Here is a 25,669-nt window from a genome sequence, read left to right on the forward strand (position 1 = left end):
TAATTTAAATCAACCTTACCCTTTAAGTCTAAAATCAACTAATGTTATAATAGCTACCTCTGTTCTATGGGGCTGGGGAGAAAAGTGCGGTACCCACTAGGGACTGGGGGTGGTGCCAAAGTCGATTCAAATCAACAGGGGTCTTATTATTGACTATAATGGGTTTTGGCTCAGGCTCTGGAGGGATAAACATCTTTTGTGCTGTTACCTTTTCAGGATAAAAAGAGCAAATATTGATCTATATCACTCAAAAAGACAGGAATTGTTTTAATTATGTACAAACTACAGATAGTGATAGTTTTTTTTATCAATGCTGTGACTCTGTGAACTAAGTGTATGTTATGGACTAACCAATCGGAACCTTCAGGGGCATGGGCAGATTTCAGGAACTAAAAGCTATATTCTCTGAGGTGCATCATAAAAACACAATTTTCCCAGGGGCCTCCAAAAATCCATCCAGAGGAAACCAAGTTCTATTACCTGCAAAATGAATTCTCATCATGTGATTTTCCAAGTTATTTTAATTATTTTGTCTTGTTTCATTTTCCATCATATAGTTTCTCCAAGACACTTTGGATGCCCTGTTTAACATCATGATGGAACATTCCCATAGTGATGAGTATGACATTCTAGTCTTTGATGCGCTGGTAAGAATCATCATAGGAAAAAAAAGACTACACTGCAAATAGAAAAAATGAGCAAATGGACTCAAAATGCACTGAAGACACTGCACTACTAAAGTGTCATAAGAGACTCCATAGTGTGTATATATACCGCAGGGAATTAGTGTTAAAATAACATAAAATGAGTTGATGAAATGTTGCCTTTGAGTGTGTCACACTGTGTGGAGTGGCTTATGACCAAAAGTGCTCGCTTCAGAGCAGACACCCCAAACAGGTGATATGTTCTATAACCCTGTAACAAATCTGATCTCCAAAAGCACTATAACAGTCTTACCATGAAGGCACAGACAGTCCCCTTGAGCATTCTAGCCTATCTTGCCACTTAGGCAAACTAGACTAAGTGATAAATGGTCACTTACACCAAAAGTCACAAAATATTCAGGTTGTTCCTAGTCTTAATAGACCTGTCACTTACCCCAGATGAATTTGTACCTCAGATCTCTCACCAAAGACAACACTGGTAGTCAGACCTATAGTAAACTAAGAATTTATTGACTAGGAAAAAGAAATCAGAGTTATTTACAGGTTAAAGCAGGCAGTCTGAGGTTCCAAAAGGTGACAGATGTAGACATCTGTCGATTCAAAATGTCTTTCAGGGCAAACCCAGAGTAACTATGGGGATCTCTGCTTCAGTTTAGTGTGTCTGGCCCTGTCTGAGTCCAAACATCAAAAAAGAGATGAAAATTTTTCTTTGTTCTCCTATTTTATTTCCTCCCACCAGCATTCAAACTGATGATATGGGCTTTCTTGCATGTAAACACTTTTGTGGGTCTGAGAGAGCCATTAACTAAGTCTTTGTATTGTGATGTTCCACAATGGCCTATTTAGTTCTGATAGTCCTCCTTGATAGGCAGTGGACCATTTTCTTCTGATTGGGTTCACAGGGTCATAGCAAGCACTTGTACAGTTACAAAATAAAACTTACATATCACGTTATAGCTTGGGATACAGACATGAAGAGTGAAATTAATACATGAAGCAACTTAAAAGCATTTAATAAAATTTAAAAATATTGTTATAAATCTGGTGCCCATCTTAACAACGCTAACACAGGTGAGCTGTACTGGTTTCCAGCAATGAATGTCAGTGCTCAGCTGAAGCCTAAAGTCTTGGCAAAAGCTGGCACCTGGTCTGCCAGCATCAGAGTGAATAGCTAAATTTGCTGAAACTGTTCATCAAAGTGTGCACAAATGTTTCAGAATGATAAATACTTCAGGAACCTGATATTTCCATTTTAATGTTGTGTGTATTTCAAACACTGATTAATCTCTCTTTAGATTTATATAATAGGACTTATTGCAGACAGGAAATTTCAACATTTCAATACTGTTCTGGAGGCTTATATCCAACAGCACTTCAGTGCAACTTTGGCTTACAAGTAAGTTTTATTCTTTTATTTTTTTCTCTCTCTTTAAAAATCCGCCAGTCATTTTTTGAAAGGTAACAAGTAACTTTAATCTCATTAGATGTCTTTACTTGATAAAGTACTACCGTACGTTGGCCAAATTGAGATCCTTTTCAGTTTTAGTCCTCCTGCAGGTCAAACTCCTATGGATTTCAAAGAGGACTAAACCTGCGTAAGGACTGTAGGGATTCAGGGTTTTGTCCAATATGAAACAGACTGATTACACCAGTTTTGTGCAAACTCTGGCAGAAAGCCTCTAGCTGTAGAAAGCCTCAAAAGGAAGTGGTTAGCACACAGCAATGCATAAACCTCCCCTGGGCTGAGGAGTCTGCGGCCAGATAATGACTGCTTCAAAATTCAGCAGAGCTTACTTGGGAAGGTTGAGGTTATGACAGTAATGAATTCAGGACATTCCTTTGGTAGCCTCCATTTGCAGGGATCCCATACAGTCCCAATAAACATTTCCTCCCTATGTGGAATCCCAGGTACCACTACCTCAACTCACTAGTATGTAATCGATTGGAGTAGGATAGGCAGGTGCAGTTGACCAACAAGGGTCAATTCAGTTGTGATGCAGGAAGATAAAACTATGTGTTTCATAAACTGGCTCATAGGAAGTTCCCAGCATTTTGATACTGTAAGGAAAGAACCTATTACAACTGGAGTTGTCACAAATTTTGTCACTCAATGTTTTTTGCCAAAAAACGCCAATTTGTCAAAACCAAAACTGTTTGCAAAACGGGAGTGAGTTTACAACTTGAAAAAATGTAGAGAAAATTTCAAAATAGTCTGTTTTGGTTTGGCATTCTTGAAATGGAAAAACTCCAGCTTTTCAATGTGAAACAACTTTACATTTTGAAAGGTAAGCTTAATTGGACTGAGAATGGTTAAAAAGAAAAGCTGGGGGGAGAGAGAAAAAGGTCAAGATGAAAACAAAATGTTTCAATTTCCCCAAAATGTGGGGAGGAGGCTAACGGGAGAGTTTTTTTGGTTAAGGAATATTTTTGAGATTTTGACTTTGTCCCAGTTTAAGATGGGGGTGAGGTCAAACTAACATTTCTGAAAATGGGAAACTGTTTCCCACCCATCTCTAATAATGAGTCGGTGAGGGTGCCATCAAGGTTGACATGACATGCTTCTGAAACTGTAATGACCAAAACTGAGAAACTCAGGGTATGTCTATAGCTGGGAGACTGTTGGCATAATCCCATAATGTAAACATAGCCTACTGACAGAAGGGGTTCCTCTGGCATAGGAGCCACCTCCCTGAATGATGTTACTGATGTCAATGGAAGCTCTGTTCTGTTGATATAGCTGTGTCTATACTGGGGGTTATATAAGCATATCTGTCTATTGAGGATCTTTTCCCCCCACACCTCTGACAGACGTAACTCTACCAATAAACTTTCTGGCATAGACCAGGCCTCAATCTTAAGGGCCTGATTTTGCTCCCATTTAACTAAATAGCAAGAATCAATGTGACTGCAGTGATAACAGGAGAAAATTGCACTTGCCTGACATTTTTGTTAGCATGTAATGTGCCAGTGCAGCCGAGATTCCCCTCAGGGCATGCAATGAGGAAACAGGTAAATACTGTACATACCTTATATGAAATATCTTATTTGAGCAGTCATGCCACTAGTGTTTAATAGTGTTAGAGCACATGCCTTCGTTCAGTGCTTCCTAATTTATTATCTACATGGCAGGCAAAGTCACCTAGAGTTTAATCCTTTATATGTATTGTACTTCCTTGTACAAGGAGCACTGGCACTAAAATGAATGCCACTGAATCATAGTTTCCAGAATTGTCAGCTCGGGTGCAGACAGTTTCTATACTCAAAGAAATTTATACCATTTCAGAATCAGTTATTTGCTGTTCATTCTCATCACATTTACAGGGATTCTTACAATTGGCATGTATGGTAGTAAAAATTTGAATTTGGTTTATTTTTATATCTGCCATTTAAGTCTTGATGTACTATACAACTGCAGATTCAGAAGGTTGAATAATTTACTGAGACAACGCTAGTTACTGAAGTGCATTTTTTTAAAAAGCGTGTTTTTGAAATTATCCCTAATTCAGGAAACTAATGACGGTTCTGAAGACATATTTGGATACCTCCAGTAGAGGGGAACAATGTGAGCCTATACTAAGAACTTTGAAAGCACTGGAATATGTGTTCAAATTCATTGTTCGGTCAAGAACATTATTTGCACAGTAAGTACTTGTTCTGCAAGCACTTGATTGATTTTGTGCTGCAATGATACAAACGTGTAATATTCGTGTTGGTAGGGGAGAGGAAGAATTGGGCACACGCCTGTAGGAATTTTCTGATCATCTTTTTATTTCAAATTGAGCACAAGAGTTATCAGATACTTGATGGTGTGCTTGGCCTAAAGTTTTATGGATTAATACTTTATTCAGGTGGTAAATTTTTTCATAATGAAAATTGTCACAAAAAGTAAACATCCACTTTTCATTTCATTCAGCGCACAAATTCCCAGTTCCTACTAAGATAATGACCTCTCTTGAAAGATGATTACCAATGACATCAGATTGTTTTGCCAGCTGTTTGGCTTGGGCCAAAGAGCATGACAGATGGCCTAAAGTTTTAGATGCTTGTGTTTAGCAGATCAAAGATTGTGCATAGCACAATGTAATAATTTTGGACTAACATAATTGAATTGAGTGTAGAGCTCCAGTTATCCAATTAAGAAGCTGGAGAATTAATTTTAGAGGGAAAGATTAAAAGGAACTAGGTATGCATAGCTCAGTAATGTGACAACTAACAGATGGGGCAAGTCTACAAGCTTTCATAAAGTATAGCAAGGAGGGAGGAATTTTTAGAGCGGTAGAAGAGGTTATAAATGTGAGCAATGGAATAAAATGAGAGAAAATTTAGGCTTAATATTGTGAAACACTTCACAGTACTAAAATCTATTAAAGTAAAGAATACTCTTCCAAGGGACGAAAGCCCTGTTGCTTGAGACATTAAGAATGTAATGTGTGTGGGGGGGAGGGAATCTTTAAACCTTTGTAGGAAGGAATTCTGCACTCCCAAGGGAGGAGGGAGGTCTGACTGGGTGACTTAATGAAACTTTTCCATCCCTAACCTCTTTGACATGATTCTATGACTTTTATCTTTGTTGGTTTTATAAAGGAGCATATATTTACTCAGGAAAGATGAACTATTGATTTATATTCCAAACATAAGGAAAGTGTCTCACATGGAGGTAGAATCACCAGGAGAAAAATGCACATTTCACACCTGAAATTAAGACCATTGTCCATCCCTTTGGTGTTTAGCCCTTTAATGTTTAAAGAACAACAAAGCTCTCTTTCCTGAGCACAACTATATGCAAAAACAGCTCTCTTAAGTTAGGTGCTCCTTAAAGAAAAATACTAGTAATTTTTTGATGTTCAAAGGCTCTTTCACTTGATGAATCCACTACTACATCATATCAAAGAGAGAAAGAATGAAGCAATGAAAAAACTTGAGTTGGAAAGCCAAATTTTGCCCTTAGGTTTGTACATGGGATTGACTGAAGTCCAATGAAAGCTCTGTTATGTGTCCTGAGGGAAAACATTTCCCTCAGTACGAATACCTTTCCATAATAACCTGATGAAAGAGGGGTTGCGTATAACTGTCATATAAGGCTCTTCATTTCCAGAGACTCCCGTTTCTAATCCACTTAGTCCATGAAGTAGGAATTCAAGGTTACTCATTAACCTATTATTTCTGTCCATTACTGTAGCATCTAGGAGCCACAGTACAAAATACTGGTCTCTGCCCCAAAGAGCTTACAGTCTAAGTAGATGACAAGAGACAGATGAAATAGATGTGGGGTAGATAGATGCATTGGCAATTGTTATAGGTAATGAGTAAGTTTTGCCATCAGTGAAAACAACAAATTGATAGCATTATTTGGTAAGATCATAAATTGTTGCAAAGGCATTTGTGATTGTGAATTACATTTCTAGGAGCAAATTAGCCAATGTTTGAGAGATTATCATTTTATTTGGGTTTTTATGCTGCTGCTTTTTTTTTTTTACACACACAAACTTTTACTCTTGGGAATCTGTTTAGTTTTTTATATCTTTAATCACTCACTCTGTCAGATTATAGCTAATTATTTCACAATAGCATTAGCTTAATGGGGACCAATGCAGAATATAATATAATATCCTTAATAAAATGTTCTTGACAATATCACTTTAGGCCTCAAAATATTACCTCCTTAATTGTTGCTATTCTGATGATGAAAATCACCACTATATTGCCAAGAAAATTTAACAGCGCCCCCTCTCCCTGCAAAACTTATATCCTTAAAGCCACATTTTTCACACATCCCCTATCACTTCTGCTATTGACTCACTAATTGTGCGAGTTTGGTCTCACCACTAAATCTGTTTCCCCCCTCCCCATTAATATTGCAATAGCTGTTGGCATTTATATAGTGCTTCTCATCTTAGGATCCCAAAGCTTTCTACTAAACATTCTATGCTCTTTCTACAAAGAGACAATAGACGTTAATGTTGCCAGTTTGGGATTGATTGTACATAGCCATCATTCAGGCACAATCCAGGAACCTTGTATTACTAGCACACAAATACACTTGCACTGAGAGTGCCATTAAACTCAACCAAAGAGGGAGAGGGTGAGGAGAATGGGGCTATGTCTGCCCACTCTCCCATCTCCTGGGCAATGGACTGGCACAGTGAGAGCACATGATGCATCCTGGAAAACGGCACAGCAGTGAAAACTGCTGTGTATGATTTCCCAGTGTTGCTGGCGCAATGGTTCTGGGAACTGCTCCTCTTCACCCATTCTAGTGTGGCCATTGGCTGAATTCACTGTTTTGTCTATTTAAGATAGAATGAAGGGACAAGATACATCACCCATAAACACAAATAGGATCAGCATAATATTATTTACATACAGTTACATATTGTGCAGCATCTTTAAGTTTGACATCCGTTTTTATTTCTGTCCCATATCACTTCTTACCACCTACATACAGATGTCACCCTCCCATAGCTTTCCAGTAGCAGCTACAAAATCTAGAGTAGACACTGAAATTGTACACACTGACCTACACACTTTGAAAGAAAGATACACAAGATGCCGATGTAAAGCTATCTCAGTTCAACACACTTTAAAAGGCGTGTACTATTCACTTTACGTTTCATAACGTTCCTGACTTGCACCATCAGTGTAGACCAAATACCTAACTGCACCCTTGTACCATTTTCCTTGCCGCTGTAGGATTGTAATGAGATGGCACTCATCTCTCTCAAGCGCCCCCCTTGGCAGAGTGTGCATGCCTACACTCGCGCTCTCTGCCTTGTGGTGTGTCTTCAGGAACTCACCCTCTGGCCGAGTCCCACAGTCTGTGTGTGAAATAAAAGCAAACCCCTTCTGGGGGTTCAAGTCCAACGGGGGGGTCGGGTCTACATATCTAGACACCCTCTGTAAGGTCCCTTTATCTGCAGCTCTATCTCTGGGCTCGCTCCTCAATCCGTCCAGCAGGACCTATTGCATTACCCTGGTTTGAACGGTCTCCCTGTCCCTTCTGGAATCTCTTAAATTGTCCCTGCTCTGATATAGAGCAGTGCCCCCAGGGCTCCCTCCCTGGTGGCAATGTCTTTGCCTTCTTTGGGCTTGTCAGGGCCCAGCTTTCTGGGGTGCATCAAAAGTCCAGGCCACTTCCCCAGTGACTAATGGGGGAGGGAGGCACCAGGCCCATCCATTGCTCTGAATCCTAGCCCCAGGACCTTGTAGATAGTATCATCCACTGTGTCTCTTTTAAATAAACTGTCTCCCTTCTACAATTTCCTGGGCCACTTCCCTAGTACATTCTTCACCCTTATTTCAAGGCCTTTTCTTGGTTGAGTCCCAGCAGCCAGCGCAGAGCTCCTTGCTCCCCACAGTCTCTGCCAGTTCTGCTCGATCTGATGTCCTGTAGCTCCCTCAGCCACCTGGCTCCTCCAGCATGGAACTGAACTCACTTTGGCTCTTCAGCTCGTTTTATACCAGCCTGCTGGGCCCTGACTGGCTGCTGCTTGCAGCCCCTTCTGATTGGCTGCATCCCACGCAGCCACTCTCGGCAGCTTGGAGGACCCTCTCTACTGCCCTTTTCTGGGGTGGAGTGCGGCAGGGCTGTGAGGCCTCCAGCAGGGGCCTCAGGACCTAGTCCATCCCATCACAAGGATAACCAGCCACTTTCTGTTTACCCAAGCAATACAGCTGAGACACCTTCTGCATATCGAACATGTATTCTCTTCTGCTTAGCTACTACAGAAACGGAGCCTCAGAAAACAGCACCATATGTAATGTCCCACAAACTTTATAGTACATTTGTTCACATTGAATGCCCTGTAAGATTTATTTTGGACACCCACAGAAAATGCTCTTCTGGCATCAAATAGGAATTGTGTATATGTAAACAGCCCTACAATGGAAATACTTTCTGACCTTGACTATGAAGTTGATTCCATGGCTCCAAAAGTTTGGTCAGAGAGTAGCTGATAACAGTACATTTACAAGGCTGTCTTGCACTACTTTTGTTAACAGTGAAATTTTAATAATAGAGAAAGGGACATTAGTTTAAGTTTTTAAATACCGGTACATTATTTAAAATGAAGGATAAAGTCAAAATAAAAAAACTGATAGGTCTCCTAAACACTTGCAAGATTTTAAGTGTTCTAGGGACAAACTCAGTTGTGGTGATATTTCATCAATAAAGAACTGAGGATGAAATGATCTATTCATTACTCTATGCTGATAGGGGAGGAGAGGAAACTTCCTCCCATTTGAAACTAAATATTTCTAGAGGTCTGTACTCTTACATTAAGATGGCTTTTTTTGTATAGCAGTTACAGCACTGTGTGCTTCTAACTAATGCTGCCACTGACAAGACCACAGAAGATGACATTGTTGGGGGTGAACTTTGAAGATCAAATTATAGAATACATATGTAGGTTATGGAATGCATATTTTTAAAATTCAGATAACTGAATCAGAGCAAATAAAGGTATAGACTTGGGAGGGGATATATAACTCCTGCAGCTTATGTAATAGTTATGAATAAACCACAAAGCTGTTTGACATGATTACTATACTTTGTGATACACATCAAATGTACCTGAAGTAAGCACTGACTTCTAAGTATGCTAGTTCTAAAAGAACTGAATTTTTTCAGGTATGTTACCTTTTCCTTTTATCCTTAAGAAAACACAGGTTAACTTGTATATCAGAAAGAACTGTTGGTATCTGTTAGGTTAATTTATAAGTTGTAACTGCTTCCATATCTGACCTCTTTAGAACAGGTACTTCTCATTGTGCTGAAAGGTTTGACTAGAATTTCAGTGTACATGACATTGTATTGTGATGATGGAGCCATAACCAACAACTTAATGGTGCAGTCGGTGTTCACAAAAACAATTTTCACTCATCAGTATTTCCATTGGAAGGTAGTCCCAGTAAAATCAATGATGGAATCCATAAAACCCCTCCCCCACAACCTTTAATATCAGCATTCAAGAGTTACAGTACTGCTACTGCAGTACTGAACAGTTTCTTACCCTGTTCCTGTCATTGATCTATTATCTATGCGATTAGAGCTGGGTGAAAATTTCTGGTGGAACCTTTTTTGTCAAATGCAGATTTGGGTTGACCTAAACAAATTTTAAATTCGTGTCGATCACACTGAATTGTTTCAGTCAAAAATAAATTTCTGAAAAAATCTGTTGCGTTTTGGCATTTTTAAAATGAAATTTAGATTTGTTATTTTTTACTCGAAATTACTTCAGTTTAGGAATTTACTTGACTATAAAAAAAATATGTAATTCTCCCCCATCCCCTGATTTAAATGAAATGTTTCATTTCAGTTCAAAGAATATATTATGTTCAGCCCAAAACAGACACACCCATTGGGTTGATCTGAAATAAGTTACTCAATTTTTGGGGGTGGAGGGTACTGCAAGCAAACTGACAACAATTATTTGCAGAGCTCTTTGATTGAATAGAGGTGGGCAAAAAAAAAATTGCTGAATAGTAAATTCACTGAAAAATGCGTTTTTTTTATGCTGAAACTATTCATAAATTTGGGTCAATTGCTGAAAAATACTCATAAACAACTTGAAATGAAAAACGGGATAATTTTTGTTTGGGTCAAGTGAAACATTTTGTTACACCAAAAAACTAAACAAAAAGTGGTAGTGGTGGGGGGGTGGCAGGAAGAGGAAGCGCTTTTGTTTGAGGTGGAACAAACCATTTTTTTCATGGGGGGGAGGGGAGTAAAAATAGTTTCCTATTGAACTGAACTGAGTTTTTATTTTTCAGTTTAGCCCCCAAACTGAAAAATAGATGGTCCATTCAGCTCCATACCTGATACTTGTTCTGCTCCCTGGATCAGATGTTAGAATTTAATGATGCTGAATACAGCATGGTATGTTTTTCATTGAGCAAAATTTTTTCCTGCAAAAATGAATGAGTTCCATCTCCAGACTCTCAAATAGGTCCTGGTAACATTACTGTCATATCTATTAGCATGCAGTGAAAAGAGTGAGTGAGTGATGTATCAGTAACAGTCAACATGACTGATTTCAGAGTAACAGCCGTGTTAGTCTGTATTCGCAAAAAGAAAAGGAGTACTTGTGGCACCTTAGAGACTAACCAATTTATTTGAGCATGAGCTTTTGCTCAAATAAATTGGTTAGTCTCTAAGGTGCCACAAGTACTCCTTTTCTTTTTTAACATGACTGATGTTAGACTAAAACATGGTCACCTCTTGAAGTGAGACCTTGCATTAAAGCATTCAACTGACTGCAGAAACAAGTACATTTAGTTGATAGTTACTCTCCACAGCCTAGCCTGCTAACTGTACTGGAAACACCAAATCTTTAAGAATAATGGAGAAAATATTAACATTTTCTCCCACGCAGCCCATCTTACATTGCTCCCATATGTTGTTTGTGTGTGGTGGGAGGAGCGGGGTTGGTTGTATATTTTGGAAATCTATTTTTCCTGGATAAATATAGATTGACCTAAAGCTGTTGGAGGAGGAAGTGGTAGGAGCGTTTTTATTGTGGATACACTTATATCTCCCCAAGCAATCATACAATAAAAATACATTTAAAAGGAATGCATATAAGAGAACACTCAGAGACTTACCACAAATCTAGTAAAATTACCTTCCCAGTGACAAAAGCCTCAACCTTGAACTCCTGGCAGTCTAGAAGAGTCAACTGTTGATATATAATAATATATGGCTTTGAATTAGAATTTCAGTATTTTATTTTGAAACTTCTGTTTTGCCCAGCTCTAGTGTTAATGAATGCGTCTGTGCCTCATCAACACAGGATTTAAGTCTGTTACAGCTATCAGTTATAGGTATTTAGTTTGGGTTGTGGAGACTCCAGCATTAAGCTTTGGAGGTTTCTGGTTCAATCCCCAGTGCTGGCCCAAAAAGACACGGAGTATTTTGCCATTAATGCTAATGTAAGGGGACTGTTGCCCCCTTACTAACATTCACTGGGGGGTTTTTGGTTGCTAGCTCCCAGTACTAAAAGGGGAAGGGTCTATGGGAAATCAGGACCCTGAGACTGATAGTCCCCAGGTACAATGGGGAGAGGCCAATGCTCCAGGTCAGCCTGAATGACAGGGCGAGCAGGCTAATCAGGGGGTCAGGAGGCCGGAGAAGTCCCGTCCTTGGTGTGAGCTGGAATTGCCTGGGTCAGACAGAGTGGGGTCAAGCCAAGGAGAAAGCAGGGTTCTGAGCTGAGCTGGGGAGCAGAGCTGTGCCAGATCCAGAGGGACCAGAAAAGCAGCCCAGAGAGAGCAGACCCTGTCCTGGGAGCAGAGCTGCAGCCCCAAAGCCAGAGGCACAGCCCAGAGAGAGCAGACTTGCCCTGGGAAGAAAGCTGCAGCAACCAGAGCCAGAGGGGCCAGAAAAGCAGCCCAGGGAGCTGGAGGCAGAGCAGCAGTGCTGAGACAGTGGTGGAGCTGGGGCTGGAGCAGTCCGGAGCTGGGTGTGGTGAGCAGCTGGGAAGAGCGAGGGGGACCCTGGGCAGCAGGCCCAGCACAGGGAGACGCCTCAGCCAAGAGGCTCTGCAGTGCAGGCTTGGATTGTAACCCCGACAGGGCGTGGGCGACACTGGGAAGAAGGGTCCTACAACTTAGAGCCTGAGAGCATGTGGCCACCACCAGAGCAAGTGTCCAACCCACAGCATCCCTGCAGCAAAGCCAGGGCCTGAGAAGGCGGCCTGGGACTTGCAAGGAACAGACTGTGAACTGCCCTGACGTTCCAGAGACACTGTTTGTGATGTTCCCTGCCACAGAGCGGGTTGATATTTCCTTTAACCTTTCCCATTTTTCCTTATTCTTTTTAAAATTAATTGTTGATTAAATAACTTGCATTTGCTTTAACTTGTATGTAATGGCCAGAGAAGTGCCCAGTGCAGAGAGTGTACCCCGGAGTGGGGACACCCTAGCCCCTGTCCTAGGTGACCACAGCAGGATTGGGGGTTGAGCCCCCAAAGAATCCTGGGCCCAGCGTTGTTGGGATTACGAGGACTCTGCCAGACAGGAGAGTGGAAGGGGAGCCCTCAAGGGCAGGGAGGCCACTGGGTAAAGGAAGTGGGAGCGAGGACTCAGATCCTTTCGCTAGCCCACTTCACCGGGGTAGTGCAGAAGCCAGGAAAGTTCCCTATGAGAGCGGGACTATTCCCCCGCTTACACTAACCCAAGATGGTGCAATGTGTTGTGCACCAAAGTGAGTTTTGCTTATATGGCCAATAAGCATAAATTGTTTGGTTTTTTTTGTTTAATAGGCTGCAGTTTTACAAGAGCAAACTGCACAAACACCCTTTAGCAGTCATCTGCTGCTGGTTTAATTGCCAAACTGACCCATGAAGGAGAAGGAAGTGTGTTGGGGATCTGAGGGAGGTGTTTCTTTTCAGGAAGAGCATGATTATTTGGGCTTAAAAGGAACACATCTCCCTTAAGTAAAGTAATCTACTTTATCGTGTTAAAATAATTTTTTTTCTCAGCTGATGTTGAAGTTGAGACCAATTTATTTACCCCCCCCCAATTTATTCTTATCACTATAATAATTTATTGCCTCTCCTCGGAGACTACAGATGTTTGATTGCAAATTAAAATGTTAATATATAGTGAAAATGGTGTGGGAAAGAGACAGATGTAAACATGATTTCTAGAGTTGGCTGCTTAGTCATCCTGGGGGAGAGCTTTATCCCTTTGGCAGGCAAACGACTCACAGAGAGAGGGCCAAGTTTTGATTTCAGTTACATTGGTGCCACCCTATTGAAATCTCAGAGGGTTAGCAGAAAACCCAATCAGCTGTTTGCTAAATTTACAGGAAGGGCATCCATATCGATTTGCTTAAAGCACTGAGTTTTTGCATAGCAGCCAGTGCTGAAAATCTTGAGTCCTTAGTTGACCTTGTTGTGTGGGCACAAAACAAATGTCGGTGTTTTTAATTTGTACCTTTTGGTGGCTGTTCCATTCACTCTCAGACCCAGTACTTCCTATGGTTGGGGAGTAGGATCCAAAACAAACCAATTCTATCTGATTCGTTAAATTTGCTCTGCTAACCATCTGGGTGAGGTAATAACTTTTATTGGACCAACTTCTGTAGCTTGTCTCTTCCACCAACAGAAGTTGGTCCAATAAAAGATATTCCCTCACCCGCCTTCTCTCTCTCAGCTTGGGACCAGCAGAGCTACAACAACCTTGCTAACAAATCACCTTCTTCTTTGATCTTTTAACATTTAAACTTTAGGTAGTGCTTCAACATTGAATTATGACTTCCCTGTGGTTTGAACTTAGACACTGGAAATGCCAAATAACAAAACAAGGTATACTAGGTATCCTAGTAACCACTCAGCTTTTTCTTTCATTAAGATTTTGGGAGCCCCTTTCCTTTAGTTGGCTTAAACCTCACAGTCAAACACTGCTCTGACTGTTCAAAGGCTGCTGCCCTTAACAGTTTATGTTTCAGTGCTTCACTTCTATCACACTTCTCGGCTAGACTAACATTTTTGCATATTTCTCTGCCAATCAGTGTTTGCTTAGCTTTGATGTCCCTTGAAGTATCTAAAAGCTTTTTGCCTGCCTCTAGCTTTGCAAAAGCCTTTAGTTTAATATTGAAAAGCATATGACATTGTCAGTATATAAGCCCGGGTTCTGTGTCTTCTGACAGAAAAGGGCAGCACATCTGAGATGTAATATTTATTTCACTAGAACATTCTGTTTTTTGACTTCTGTGGTGGTGGTTGGTTTCCTTGTAGATTATTTTTCCTCCACTTGATTTTTGACAGCTGCTGCATATCACAAATGCAGTGAGTGTGGCTAATAGTTTGTACTGCTAGCACTATTCTAAACCATTCTGGTAAACATGAATCTAACCTCCACCTACAAGTTCAACTAATCACAGACCTAAAAACTACTGATAGCTAGGTGCAAGTGATCATGACTAGATAATATTTGTGTGCAAGCAGAATGAACTCCAAACCTCCAAATACAAATATGCATTGTGCTTTAAAAGCAGTTGAGATAAATTAGCTGGGAGAAATAATCTGAATAAAAAAATGTAAAAAATTGGAAATTAAGAATATTTACTAGATGCCCAAAAAGTCAGAGCCCCCCAAATGAGAGAAGACTACACTGGGTAAAAACAAACAAACAAAAAACCCCCAACATGGTTGAGACAGGAAATGAAAGCTGCTGTAAAGAAATGGAAGAAAGGGAAGGTAATTGTAATGAATATAGTTTGGTTCAATGGCTCTCAGCACCACCACTATACAAATTATTCCAGCACCCTTACTTGTACTTGTACATGGTTCTCATCCAAGGACAAGCAAGACCCAACATGAACATCTTACTACTTCTCCTGCACCCAGAGCAGGAACTGCTCTGTGTGACCTGTAACTCCATTTAATAGGAGGGCATTTGAATGTTGGTCAAGTTGGTACCAAGTTGCTGTCATTAGTTGGAGACTTCAGGTTTATGTAGATCTAATTGCTAGGGCTTTGCAAAATTTTCCTGTTGAAACCTGAATCAAGATGAAATGAAGGTTGTGCTGTACAAAGTTTGCAAATACTTTGGCAAATCTGAGCAAAGTTCCAGGAAGCCTGTGCTTGCCTTATATTTTTGGTAGAGTATTACCATGTTTTGAAGCCTAAACTTAAAGCCAAACTAAAGAAATGTGAGCCCATTGAGGAAGCCAGGTCTTGGGAGCTGAAATAAGTTATATACAGAAATATTAGTACAGCTATCATATTAACAGTATTATCCATTAGGCTCAGCACCAGGGTCTTGTCTCTTAATCATTCATCCAGCCAACCCTCCTCTGAATCCATGCTATTGGAGTACAATTTCTGGCTGTGTGGTTTAGTTGAAACCCTTGTGAAGGCATCTTTTTTTTAAAGCACATTTGGCATCTTACCGTCTTCTACCAAATTGTTCCTAGCATTTTGTCAGATACAATACCAGAGTCTTGGTCCTGAATTCTACAATCTCTGTGCAATCAGAGCAATTTTTGCCACTTTGCCTGTATTACTGGAGTGATGCTAGAGAAGAGGGAAAGTCTTTGTTCTGTGTTAAGATGTTCTTTGTCCTTGAAAGGTCAATAATAACTCCAGTCTCTGATATTTGAGATTTAAAAATGATCTCCGCAACTTGGGCATTTTTAGAGCTTGGCTTTCTTCAAGGAATTCAGAAACTATTGTGTAAAATGAATGACTAATTATGAAGTTTAATTGCAAGGGTTTATGGATGCTCTGTTTAGTGAATTCAATTAGGTTAGGATCTTCGGCACTATCAGGGTTTTTTTTGTTTTTTTTTAAGCATAACTTTCTGGAGTGATGGGATTGTGCCACCCAATCAGCGTGATACATTTTTGCAGCAACGTCACCACTTGATGCTCCATATTTAGAGATGTTGTGCCTGCAAAATTTGCTGTCACAGAAAAAGTACCTTGATCATGATCACAGACCTCTGCCCCCTTTCTCCAAAGGCTGATTCTGTCTTGCTCCTCTTCAGAGACTAGACTTTAACCACTGGGAAGCAGATTCTGATGCACTTGTGATTCTGCTGGCCCTCTTTCATTCACTGAGTGCAGACTTCAGACACTCAGTAGTCAGTTAAATCTAAAGAGTATGAAATGATCATCACAGTAACAGGAAGACTTAATTAAGTGCAGAATTATGCAATTTGATCATCTTGGTAAAATTGCATAAATCGTTTTTCCTGGAGGGAGTAAATGTTAGAATCAGATGTATTATAATAGATTGATAAATTAGGGTTCCACTTGAGTTTTTTGCCTGTTTCTTGTCACCTAATTTATATTCATATATTATCTAAACTTGGATATTTTTAAAAAGTACATGGAATGTTTTCGATGTCTCTTCTTCATATTTTGTGTACTGTCATCTTTTATTTTATGCACACACCACCGAATAGCTTTGTTTTCAGATTCTACTGTAGAACTCTTATTTTCAGTGTATTTATGAGCCTGTTTCACAACTACATTCCTTTTCTTTTGGTTTTTCCTTTCTTGGGTAACATACAGGAAATAGAATAATTACTGAAACATATGAGCAGATTGTCCTAATAGCTATCCCCTTCCTAAGGGTTCATGCTTTCAAAAAGGTAGATCCCAGTTTGTTAAATGCCTTGAAAGCCCACAACTGAATTGTAGTCATAAATCTGAGGAGTTGATAGTACCTGTTCGTTCGTTGAAAAAGTTGTGGTGGCGTGTTCTTAGGCACAAATTGCATCCATAAAAGTCAGACTGGGCTTGGCTGCAAATATACCTCTAAATGTCAGGTCTTTGGGAAGTAACGCCTTGACTTTGAGTAGACTTACTGACAAATTTATTGGCATTCTGGGTTAAGCCGAGAGCTATTGGCCTCAAATATGATACTTTTCCATTAACTAAAGATACTTTTGGTTTTCTCTTCAGTCATGATTACTGCTTGATAACTCATCGCAGAAATAGCTATCATAATTTCTAATTCCGTTTTCTGTAGTTTGGCTTTCAATGAGTGCACTTTTCCTATCTGTTTGAGATTTGATCATCCCTCTATATTCCAGGGCTTGGAAGGTCTACTCACTTGTTATATTTCGGTTTTCAGAGGTTCAGCACCTGTACACCTAAATATTTCCTCCTATCAGACTACAAAGTAAACTGTGATCTTACATGCAGAAATTGTATGGCAGTTTTCACCCTACTGTTAGGTTTGTTTGAGATACTTAGATATCTAAGTTATTATATTATCAGGGGGTAGCCTTGTTAGTCTGTATCCACGAAAACACCAAGGAGTCTGGTGAAGAAGTGGTTTTTACCCACGAAAGCTTGTGCCCAAATAAATGTTAGTCTTTAAGGTGCTACCGGACTCCTTGTTGTTTCCTTGGATATATAAGTAACATTCTCCTACTCTCATTTTTCAGCTCATGTCCCTAATTCAGGTGTCTGTGACAGTCACTTCGTAGTTCAGTAGAGATTAAATAAAGAACTCCTCCACATAAAGCAAACAAAAACTTCGGTTTATTTTTGTGGGGCCTGAAATAGCTGGCTGCCCTGGATCTCTCCACACAGTGCAGTATAGAACTTCACATAGTCTGTACAGTCTGTCTTGTGCTACTTTCTAGCTGTCTACCTTGGCTTCTTTCTTTGCTGCCAGCATCAGTTCTGGTGCAGGGAAATTCCACAGCCTCACTCTACTTAAAGTCACAGTATTTTATTCACCCTTCATAAAATGACTTGAACCATTTTGCTTAACTGTTGAATAGTAACTGCAATAATTTTTATGTCTAGCACCTGGGAATCTTAAAATGTTTTCCAAAAACTAAACGTTGCAAGAAGCCTGTGGAGTAGGTGAGGGATGGATGTATATGGATCACTTCACCTGTCGCTGAATTACAGCCCCTGGGGGAAAAGAGGGGAGCAGATGTGCTCTTCACATTAATTTGTTATAAAAACTGAAAACATTCACTGGTAGCCACCTGAAACTGAAAAATGTTTGTTAGACTGCAATTGAGTGAGTGTGAATCTAGCAGCAATATCAGGTTTAATATCCTTTATTTCTACAGAGAATTTCACAGGATCTTCAATAGCCATCAGTGCTCAGTCTTGCATTCAGATCTGCATTAATTTTTCAGATGTGACAAACCCAAGATTTTGGTCTGGTTGAGTGCATCATTTACTAGTACTACTTCAGCACCAAATTATCTTTTAAAAACTAGCATTAGTGCAGGGATGGAAACTGGTTTGCTGTCCTTTATATTGATTTCTCAGTTGGTACAGACTTTTTTTTTCCCATTGGGATTTCCCAGTAAAGAACAAAGATTAAAATACTAGTGTGTATGTGTATATATATTGCAATACATATGTATTCCTCCTCATGAGAAACTTCCATTATCCTTAACTCTGTTATCTGAAGGAGTTTAATATCTCAGCTAATGCTGGACATGGGTGTTTTGAGAAGAGAGATGTTTGGATAATAGGGAGAGTAGGAAGCTGGGGGACATGGTTAGGAATTACATTTGGGAGTATCCAATGAAAGTGAGAGGGGTTTGGAGCAGTGCAGGTAAACTCACCTAGCTAAAGCTATTAAATGCAAAGGCTCAGTGCTGGAGCATTTCAACTAGATTGGTTAATTCCTTTCATGCTTCCAAGCTTGCCTTTCCACAGCTCTGCCATTCTCCTTTGTAAAAACAGAACATGCTTTGAGGTATGGAGGGCTGCATCCTACCTGAACCATCAGTTATTGATGGCTTTGGATGTTGACCGAGACATTTGGATAATTTGCGTTGTACAGGGTTTTGTTGTTGTTGTTGTTTTTTAGTAGAAAATATAAATACCTAAAATTTGGGGATGTGATGTGTTGGGCTAGGTAACAGACATATAGTTATAATAAAATATTTTCAATCATACACTCAAAGTTAAGAATATTTAAGCTGCAAAGTCAAGCATTCAAAAAGTCAGAAAATGCCAGAATTAAGGTAGTCTGCTCAAACCTCTGCCATTAGAGCTAATAGCAATCATAGATCAGCACCAGAGCGGGATGGGACTCCTTGCCACTGGGTTTCACAATATTTGCTCACAATAGGGGAATGGTGGGACTCTGGTATCTTGGGTTCTATTCCAGCTCCCGGGGATGGAGGGCGGGGGGAGAGTATGAGTTTGTGGGCACAGAATCTGCCTGCTCCCTGTCCCCTCTTGCTTTGGCTCCTGATCTGACCTATCTTCACGCCTTCCTCTACCCTTACTGCCCCCAATTCCTAGTCTCTTTCCCACATGCCAATTCCCAGTTTCCCTGTATCCCTCTCGTAATCCCCCTGCCACCTGGTGTTAGTGCTACAGAGAGGTGTTAAGGCTGCTAAATTGTTACTGCCACCAGGGTTACTGTTCTTGGAGGTCTGATGTCAGCTTTATTAGCAGCAAATGCAGTTTACCTATTCAGCAGACCTTGAAGTTATTCATAAAGACCATAGGCTCAGTTCAGAGGTAAGGCACTCCGCCAGGTTTATTGTTGACAAGCACAGTACTAGCACCCTGGCTTAGTGGTTATGGGTACACTAACATATGTATGCCTACAACAATGGTATCAGCTCACTCGTACACCAGTATGTTGTCCCCTCTGCGAGTGCAAAGATGCCCCTCATAGAATTCTCCTTCTATACATTGATACAAACATGTTATGTATTACACTCCAGATGTTGTTAGTGACCATCCTCATCCTTGTGCCTGCTGGTTAGAACAAAACATCCTCATCCATTATCCCATCCTTATTTTATGAGGGGTTGATGTGCTCTTGTACCATCTCTCAACAATGTATTTACATAGATAGTGACTTGACAGATCTGTGTGTTTTGGTACTGTCCTCTCCAGTCAGGAACATGCTTACTTGGTTAGCTATTCTGCCAAAGCCAGGTCTACTCTGGTTCACAAACTTTGGTTCCTACTATTACTTATGCTTAGGGCTCCAGCAACCAGCTCTGAGTGTGTCTGTCTAACTGGTGCCCCTTACTTAGGCTTTATCTACAATACAGGGGTAAGTCGACCTAAGTTACTCAACTCCAGCTACATGAATAATGTAGCTGGAGTCAGTGTAGCTTAGATTGTCTTACTGCAGTGTCTACACCACGCTGGGTCGATGGGAGACACTCTCCTGTTGACTTACCTTACGCTTCTTGTTCTGGTGGAGTACCGGAGTCGACGGGAGAGCGAACTGCAGTCAATTTAGCGGGTCTTCACTAGACTCGCTAAATTGACCCCTGGTGCATCGATTGCTGCAGTGTTGATCCCTGGTAAGTGTAAACATATGTTTAGTATTTGACAGCTGTCAGCCTGCAGTGTAACATCACCATTGGCATGCTGGACATGACCTCAGACTTCAGTTTAGGCATCAAAACAGTTACATTTTATATTTGTTATAACATATTTGGTTCAGTGAAGTTTTAAGTTCTCTATGAACATAAATCATATGCGACATGAAAGCACTCACTTTCACGGGTGCTGGTTTCTGATAAAAAATTCCATCACCATTCAACCTTAAATCAAACTACTTTTCACAGAAAAACTCAAGTGCCAAATGTGAACATAAGCAACTGCCAAATTTAAGACAACAGGTTCTCAGTAATATTTCCAAAAGGCAAAAAAAAAGTTTAGTAATTTAACAAAGTGTTAGGAAATTTTTATAATTAAGGATCATTTAGCATCTGACTTCCATGTACAGATTCTATCTGCTACCCAAGATCCATAAACCTGGAAATCCTGGATGCCCCATCATCCCACGCATTGGCACCCTGACAGCAGGATTGTCTGGCTATGTAGACTCCCTCCTCAGGCCCTACGCTACCAGCACTCCTAGCTATCTTCAAGACACCACTGACTTCCTGAGGAAACTACAATCCATTGGTGATCTTCCTGAAAACACCATCCTAGCCACTATGGATGTAGAAGCCCTCTACACCAACATTCCACACAAAGATGGACTACAAGCCGTCAGGAACAGTATACCCGATAATATCATGGCAAACCTGGTGGCTGAACTTTGTGATTTTGTTCTCACCCATAACTATTTCACCTTTGGGGACAATGTATACCTTCAAATCAGCAGCACTGCTATGGGTACCCGCATGGCCCCACAGTATGCCAACATTTTTATGTCTGACTTAGAACAACGCTTCCTCAGCTCTCGTCCCCTAATGCCCCTACTCTACTTGCGCTACATTGATGACATCTTCATCATCTGGACCCATGGGAGAAAAAGCCCTTGAGGAATTCCACCATGATTTCAACAATTTCCATCCCACCATCAATCTCAGCCTGGACCAGTCCACACAAGAGATCCGCTTCCCGGACACTACGGTGCCAATAAGCGATGGTCACACAAACACCACTCTATACCAGAAACCTACTGACTGCTATACCTACCTACATGCCTCCAGCTTTCACCCTGACCACACCACAAGATCCATTGTCTACAGCCAAGCTCTTCGATACAACCACATTTGCTCCAACCCCTCAGACAGAGACAAACACCTACAAGATCTCTATCAAGCATTCTTACAACTACAATACCCACCTGCTGAAGTGAAGAAACAGATTGACAGACCCAGAAGAGTACCCAGAAGTCGCCTACTACAGGACAGGCCTAACAAAGAAAATAACGGAACGCCACTAGCCATCACTTTCAGCCCCCAACTAAAACCTCTCCAACGCATCATCAAAGATCTACAACCTATCCTGAAGGACGACTCATCACTCTCTCAGATCTTGGGAGACAGGCCAGTCCTTGCCTATGGACAGCCCCCCAACCTGAAGCAAATACTCACCAGCAACCACACAAGAGCACCACTAACCCAGGAACCTATCCTTGCAACAAAGCCCGTTGCCAACTGTGCCCACATATCTATTCAGGGGACACCATCATAGGGCCCCCCCCGCTCTCCTGCAGGTAATAGCTCACCTTACCTGATCACTCTCGTAACAGTGTGTATGGTAACACCCATTGTTTCATGTTCTCTGTGTATATAAATCTCCCCACTGTATTTTCCACTGAATGTATCCAATGAAGTGAGCTGTAGCCCATGAAAGCTTATGCTCAAATAAAATTGTTAGTCTCTAAGGTGCCACAAGTCCTCCTTTTCTTTTTACTACTAGACTAGTTTCCATCTTAACTTTACTAGCAGTAATCATATCATACTCTTCATTACTAACACATGCATCTGATTTGTTGGACAAAGCAGAGACAGAAATTAATTCCAAACTTCCATGTGTTGTCATGGGCGGGTGGGGTGGGGTGGAAAGTCTTTCTGAAAGTGTCAGGTTTTGCAAACCATTTTCTGCTTCAGAGAAGACCTTTCTCTGAGCGGGCCTGTGTTCAGATAAACAGCTGATAATTTTGATTTCTGCCAGAGAGATCCTCCTGAGTCACTGGCAAAACAAATCTATCTGATGTACTATCAAAGGCAACTTAAATGCAGAATTTCACTATTAGTTGATGACACAAATCAGGGAAAATGCCAAAATTTAGACTTTCAGAACATTGTTCCACATTTGATCTGAGATCAGCATACCTAACCAGTCGGCCTGAGATTGACGTAATGTCATTTTGTTTCCCCTACTTCTTTTTCTTCCCCTCTCATGATCTACTTTCTTTTTTTTTTTATAAGCAGTCTAGGAGCTGGCAACACCCACTGTTAAAGATGCCTGACACTTTCTCTTATAAGAATTTGTTTTCGGTTGCTTATAACTTTGGCGAACTAACCATTTGGGCTGAAATTTTCCATGCCAGATATCTGCCTCGGGCTGAACTTTTTTGAGGAAAATTTCAGCCAAAATGGTTCAGCCATTTCCAATAACAAAATACATTTTAGCCATGTCAAATTCTGTTGATCTTTTTGAGAAATTCTTGTTCCCCCATGCTTTGAAAGAGGCACCTGAAATTTGACAGGTGGGTGACGTGTGTGTCTCAAGGGGCAATAATGTAAGAAAGGTGAACTTGAATATTAAACACAGTGTATTAAGTATTAGGAAAAGTATAGCTAGCTGAGGCTGTGCTCTTCGATGTAAAATACGGTATAGGAGGAAGAAAGATTGAAAATTGTCCATCTTGAAAGTCTTTGTGACTCATTTTGAAAGCTATTAATTCACTCAGTCTCAAGCTCATATGGGATGTCTGCTTCTCTTCTCCATAGCCCGAATGTCATGGCCAGGGTATGTGTCTTTCTGTGTGTCAGGCCTGATATGAGTTACAGTATAGAGGGCCCTCTGCCATTGGGTACTGAGGGACTCTTATGGTCACACTAAGCTTTGGCACCTAAGCAGTGAATATGCGATGCTTGGACCAAAATTTGCTGGGGTAACTATACTTTAAGTCAATGGGTAGGATTTTTGAATGGTTGATTTTGAAAATTTAATGGGAATGGCTACTTAACTTCCTTAAGCTCCTTGAAATATCTCAGCTAATGGAATTATATCAGGTATGAGTTTGGTTCATTGATTTTACTAGCTTATGCTCACCACAGCATCTATGGGCTGAGTCTTTGTTTAGCTTTCTGGAGGAAAAGGTTCCGTCCACCTTTAAAGGTGACCTGACTCCCTCCTCAAAGGGTCATAGAGGGGAAGGAGGGAAGTTTTGCTAGAAGCTGGGAATGAGCGACAGGAAAAGGATCACTTGATGATTATCTGTTCTGTTCATTCCTTCTGGGGCACCTGGCATTGCCGCTGTCAGAAGACAGGATACTGGGCTAGACGGACCTTTGGTCTGACTCTTTTGGCCATTCTTATGTTCTTTACAGGGATAGAGTAGGTTAGGGGAGAAGAACGGGAAGCAGGTCAGGGGGAGGGAACTGCCCTTCCTGCTGGCTGGAAGGGTTGTGGTAGTGGGGTATTTATACCCTATGTTGTTCCAGAAAATCCCTCTCTTACTTGGATTGGGTTGGCAGCATCTACCCACCCTGGAAATTTGCAAAACGACCGGTTTTCTCATGCCCCACTGTGTGCATTATGCTACTCAGCCCTTCTCTTTGAGGGCTGGGAAGGAATTTTCCCCTCACAGCCAGATTGGCTAAGCAGGATGGGGTGTTTTTTGCCTTTTGTATAGCAGATCTGGGAGCCAGTGGGGTGAGGGCAGGAGGGCAGGTTATAATGTTTCAATTTAGTGTGAAAAAAATCTTGACAATTGTCCAATGCAAATGGGTCCAGTCTCAGTGGAGAATCTGGCACTCAGACTCCCAATTTATCGTCTGAGGATTGTGATGCCAAAACATCTCTCTTAGCTTTATCTTGTCTTTAAGTACTATTTCTCCCCCTTCAAAGGTTTTTCTGCTTTATTTATGGCTCACATTTACTAGTCACAATTAGGTTTTCGCCGAGTTGTTTTAAGAAGGCACATGGCCGTAAATCTGTTCTTCCTCCATTAGGCTCATCCCTTTTTTCCCCCTCATCTAGTTAACCATGGGCCAAGGTGTACTCTTGCAATCTAGCCCACAAAGGAAAAGAACAACTTCCAAGAGTTGAAATAAATTCAGTCAATTTAGTTTAAAAATATTCGTAATTATGGCTTTATCTAAATATAGGAGAGGCAGGCATCATTTTAAGTTCCTTAAATAATTTCTCCAATTCATGCACCTCCAGTTCTGCTCTGCTATTCAAGTTCTAATCCTAGAACATGGCTGCCAGTCACAGCAAACTGCGTTGACTTTATGATGTGCCCATTTTACCTTCACTCTAAGAATCCAGCATTGGTGTAGTCAAATGTTTTGATCCGTAGGCAGAGCAGTGGTCTATTTAGTACTCCTGTCATAAAAAAAAGTTTTCAGAAAGGTTCCCAGGCCATTCTTGTATCTAGAGTTAGTAATACATGGGGTGGATGTTATGTAGGTGTCTACATTTGCCAAGCTTATGTTCCATTTGCAGATGAATGATTGAAACTGAAAGGGAAGCACAATATTTTTGGATTCTGTGTAATTAAAATAGGGAATCCTGGAAGGGCTGTGATTAGGACCGGCTCTAGGCACCAGCAAAGCAAGCACGTGCTTGGGGTGGCACAATTCCAGCCATTCTTTCTGGGTTTTTTTTTGTTTTTTTTGCTTGGACAGTTGTACTCTCGGAGCTTGGGCGGCAAATTTTTTGCTTGGGGCGGCAAAAAACCTAGAGCCAGCCCTGGCTGTGATAATCTCTCCTTTGGATGGTAAATATTAAGATTTTAATTGCATTTCCTGCCTTTGCTTTTTTAATCAATTGTGCTCTGAACCTTACTTCACGTATATTTGTAAAGTGCCTTGAGAGAGCTTAACTGGCTTAGTGACCTCTCTGAATACAGGGCTATTCAGAAAGCTAGCTGATGGGCAGTTTATTTAGTAGCGTTATAGATAATTTTACAGTGATTGAAATTTGAGACTTAACCTTGGCTCATCATTGCCAGGATGACTGCATTAGGGCAAATCATGGGGGTGATGGTCAAACCTCCTGGGTTAAAGAGAGAACAAGGTAGAATAAACTATCTTGAATGCACAAATAAAAATGGTCTGAACAGCCTAAA

General features: G+C 40.8%; 1 protein-coding gene across 2 annotated transcripts in view; it reads left to right on the forward strand.

The window, feature by feature from the left end:
* DOCK2 (dedicator of cytokinesis 2) overlaps nucleotides 1-25,669 on the forward strand; it is a 488,728-nt gene that overhangs the window by 92,158 nt on the left and 370,901 nt on the right. For both annotated transcript variants that reach the window (XM_048861500.2, XM_075131370.1), the window contains exons 20-22: nucleotides 558-647; nucleotides 1,961-2,061; nucleotides 4,172-4,306. In XM_048861500.2, coding sequence (XP_048717457.1) covers nucleotides 558-647; nucleotides 1,961-2,061; nucleotides 4,172-4,306 — 326 coding nt within the window. The remainder of the gene's footprint in view (nucleotides 1-557; nucleotides 648-1,960; nucleotides 2,062-4,171; nucleotides 4,307-25,669) is intronic.

The sequence above is a fragment of the Caretta caretta genome, chromosome 8 (genome assembly GCF_965140235.1).
Source record: "Caretta caretta isolate rCarCar2 chromosome 8, rCarCar1.hap1, whole genome shotgun sequence".
In the NCBI taxonomy this organism is placed as follows: Eukaryota; Metazoa; Chordata; order Testudines; family Cheloniidae; genus Caretta; species Caretta caretta.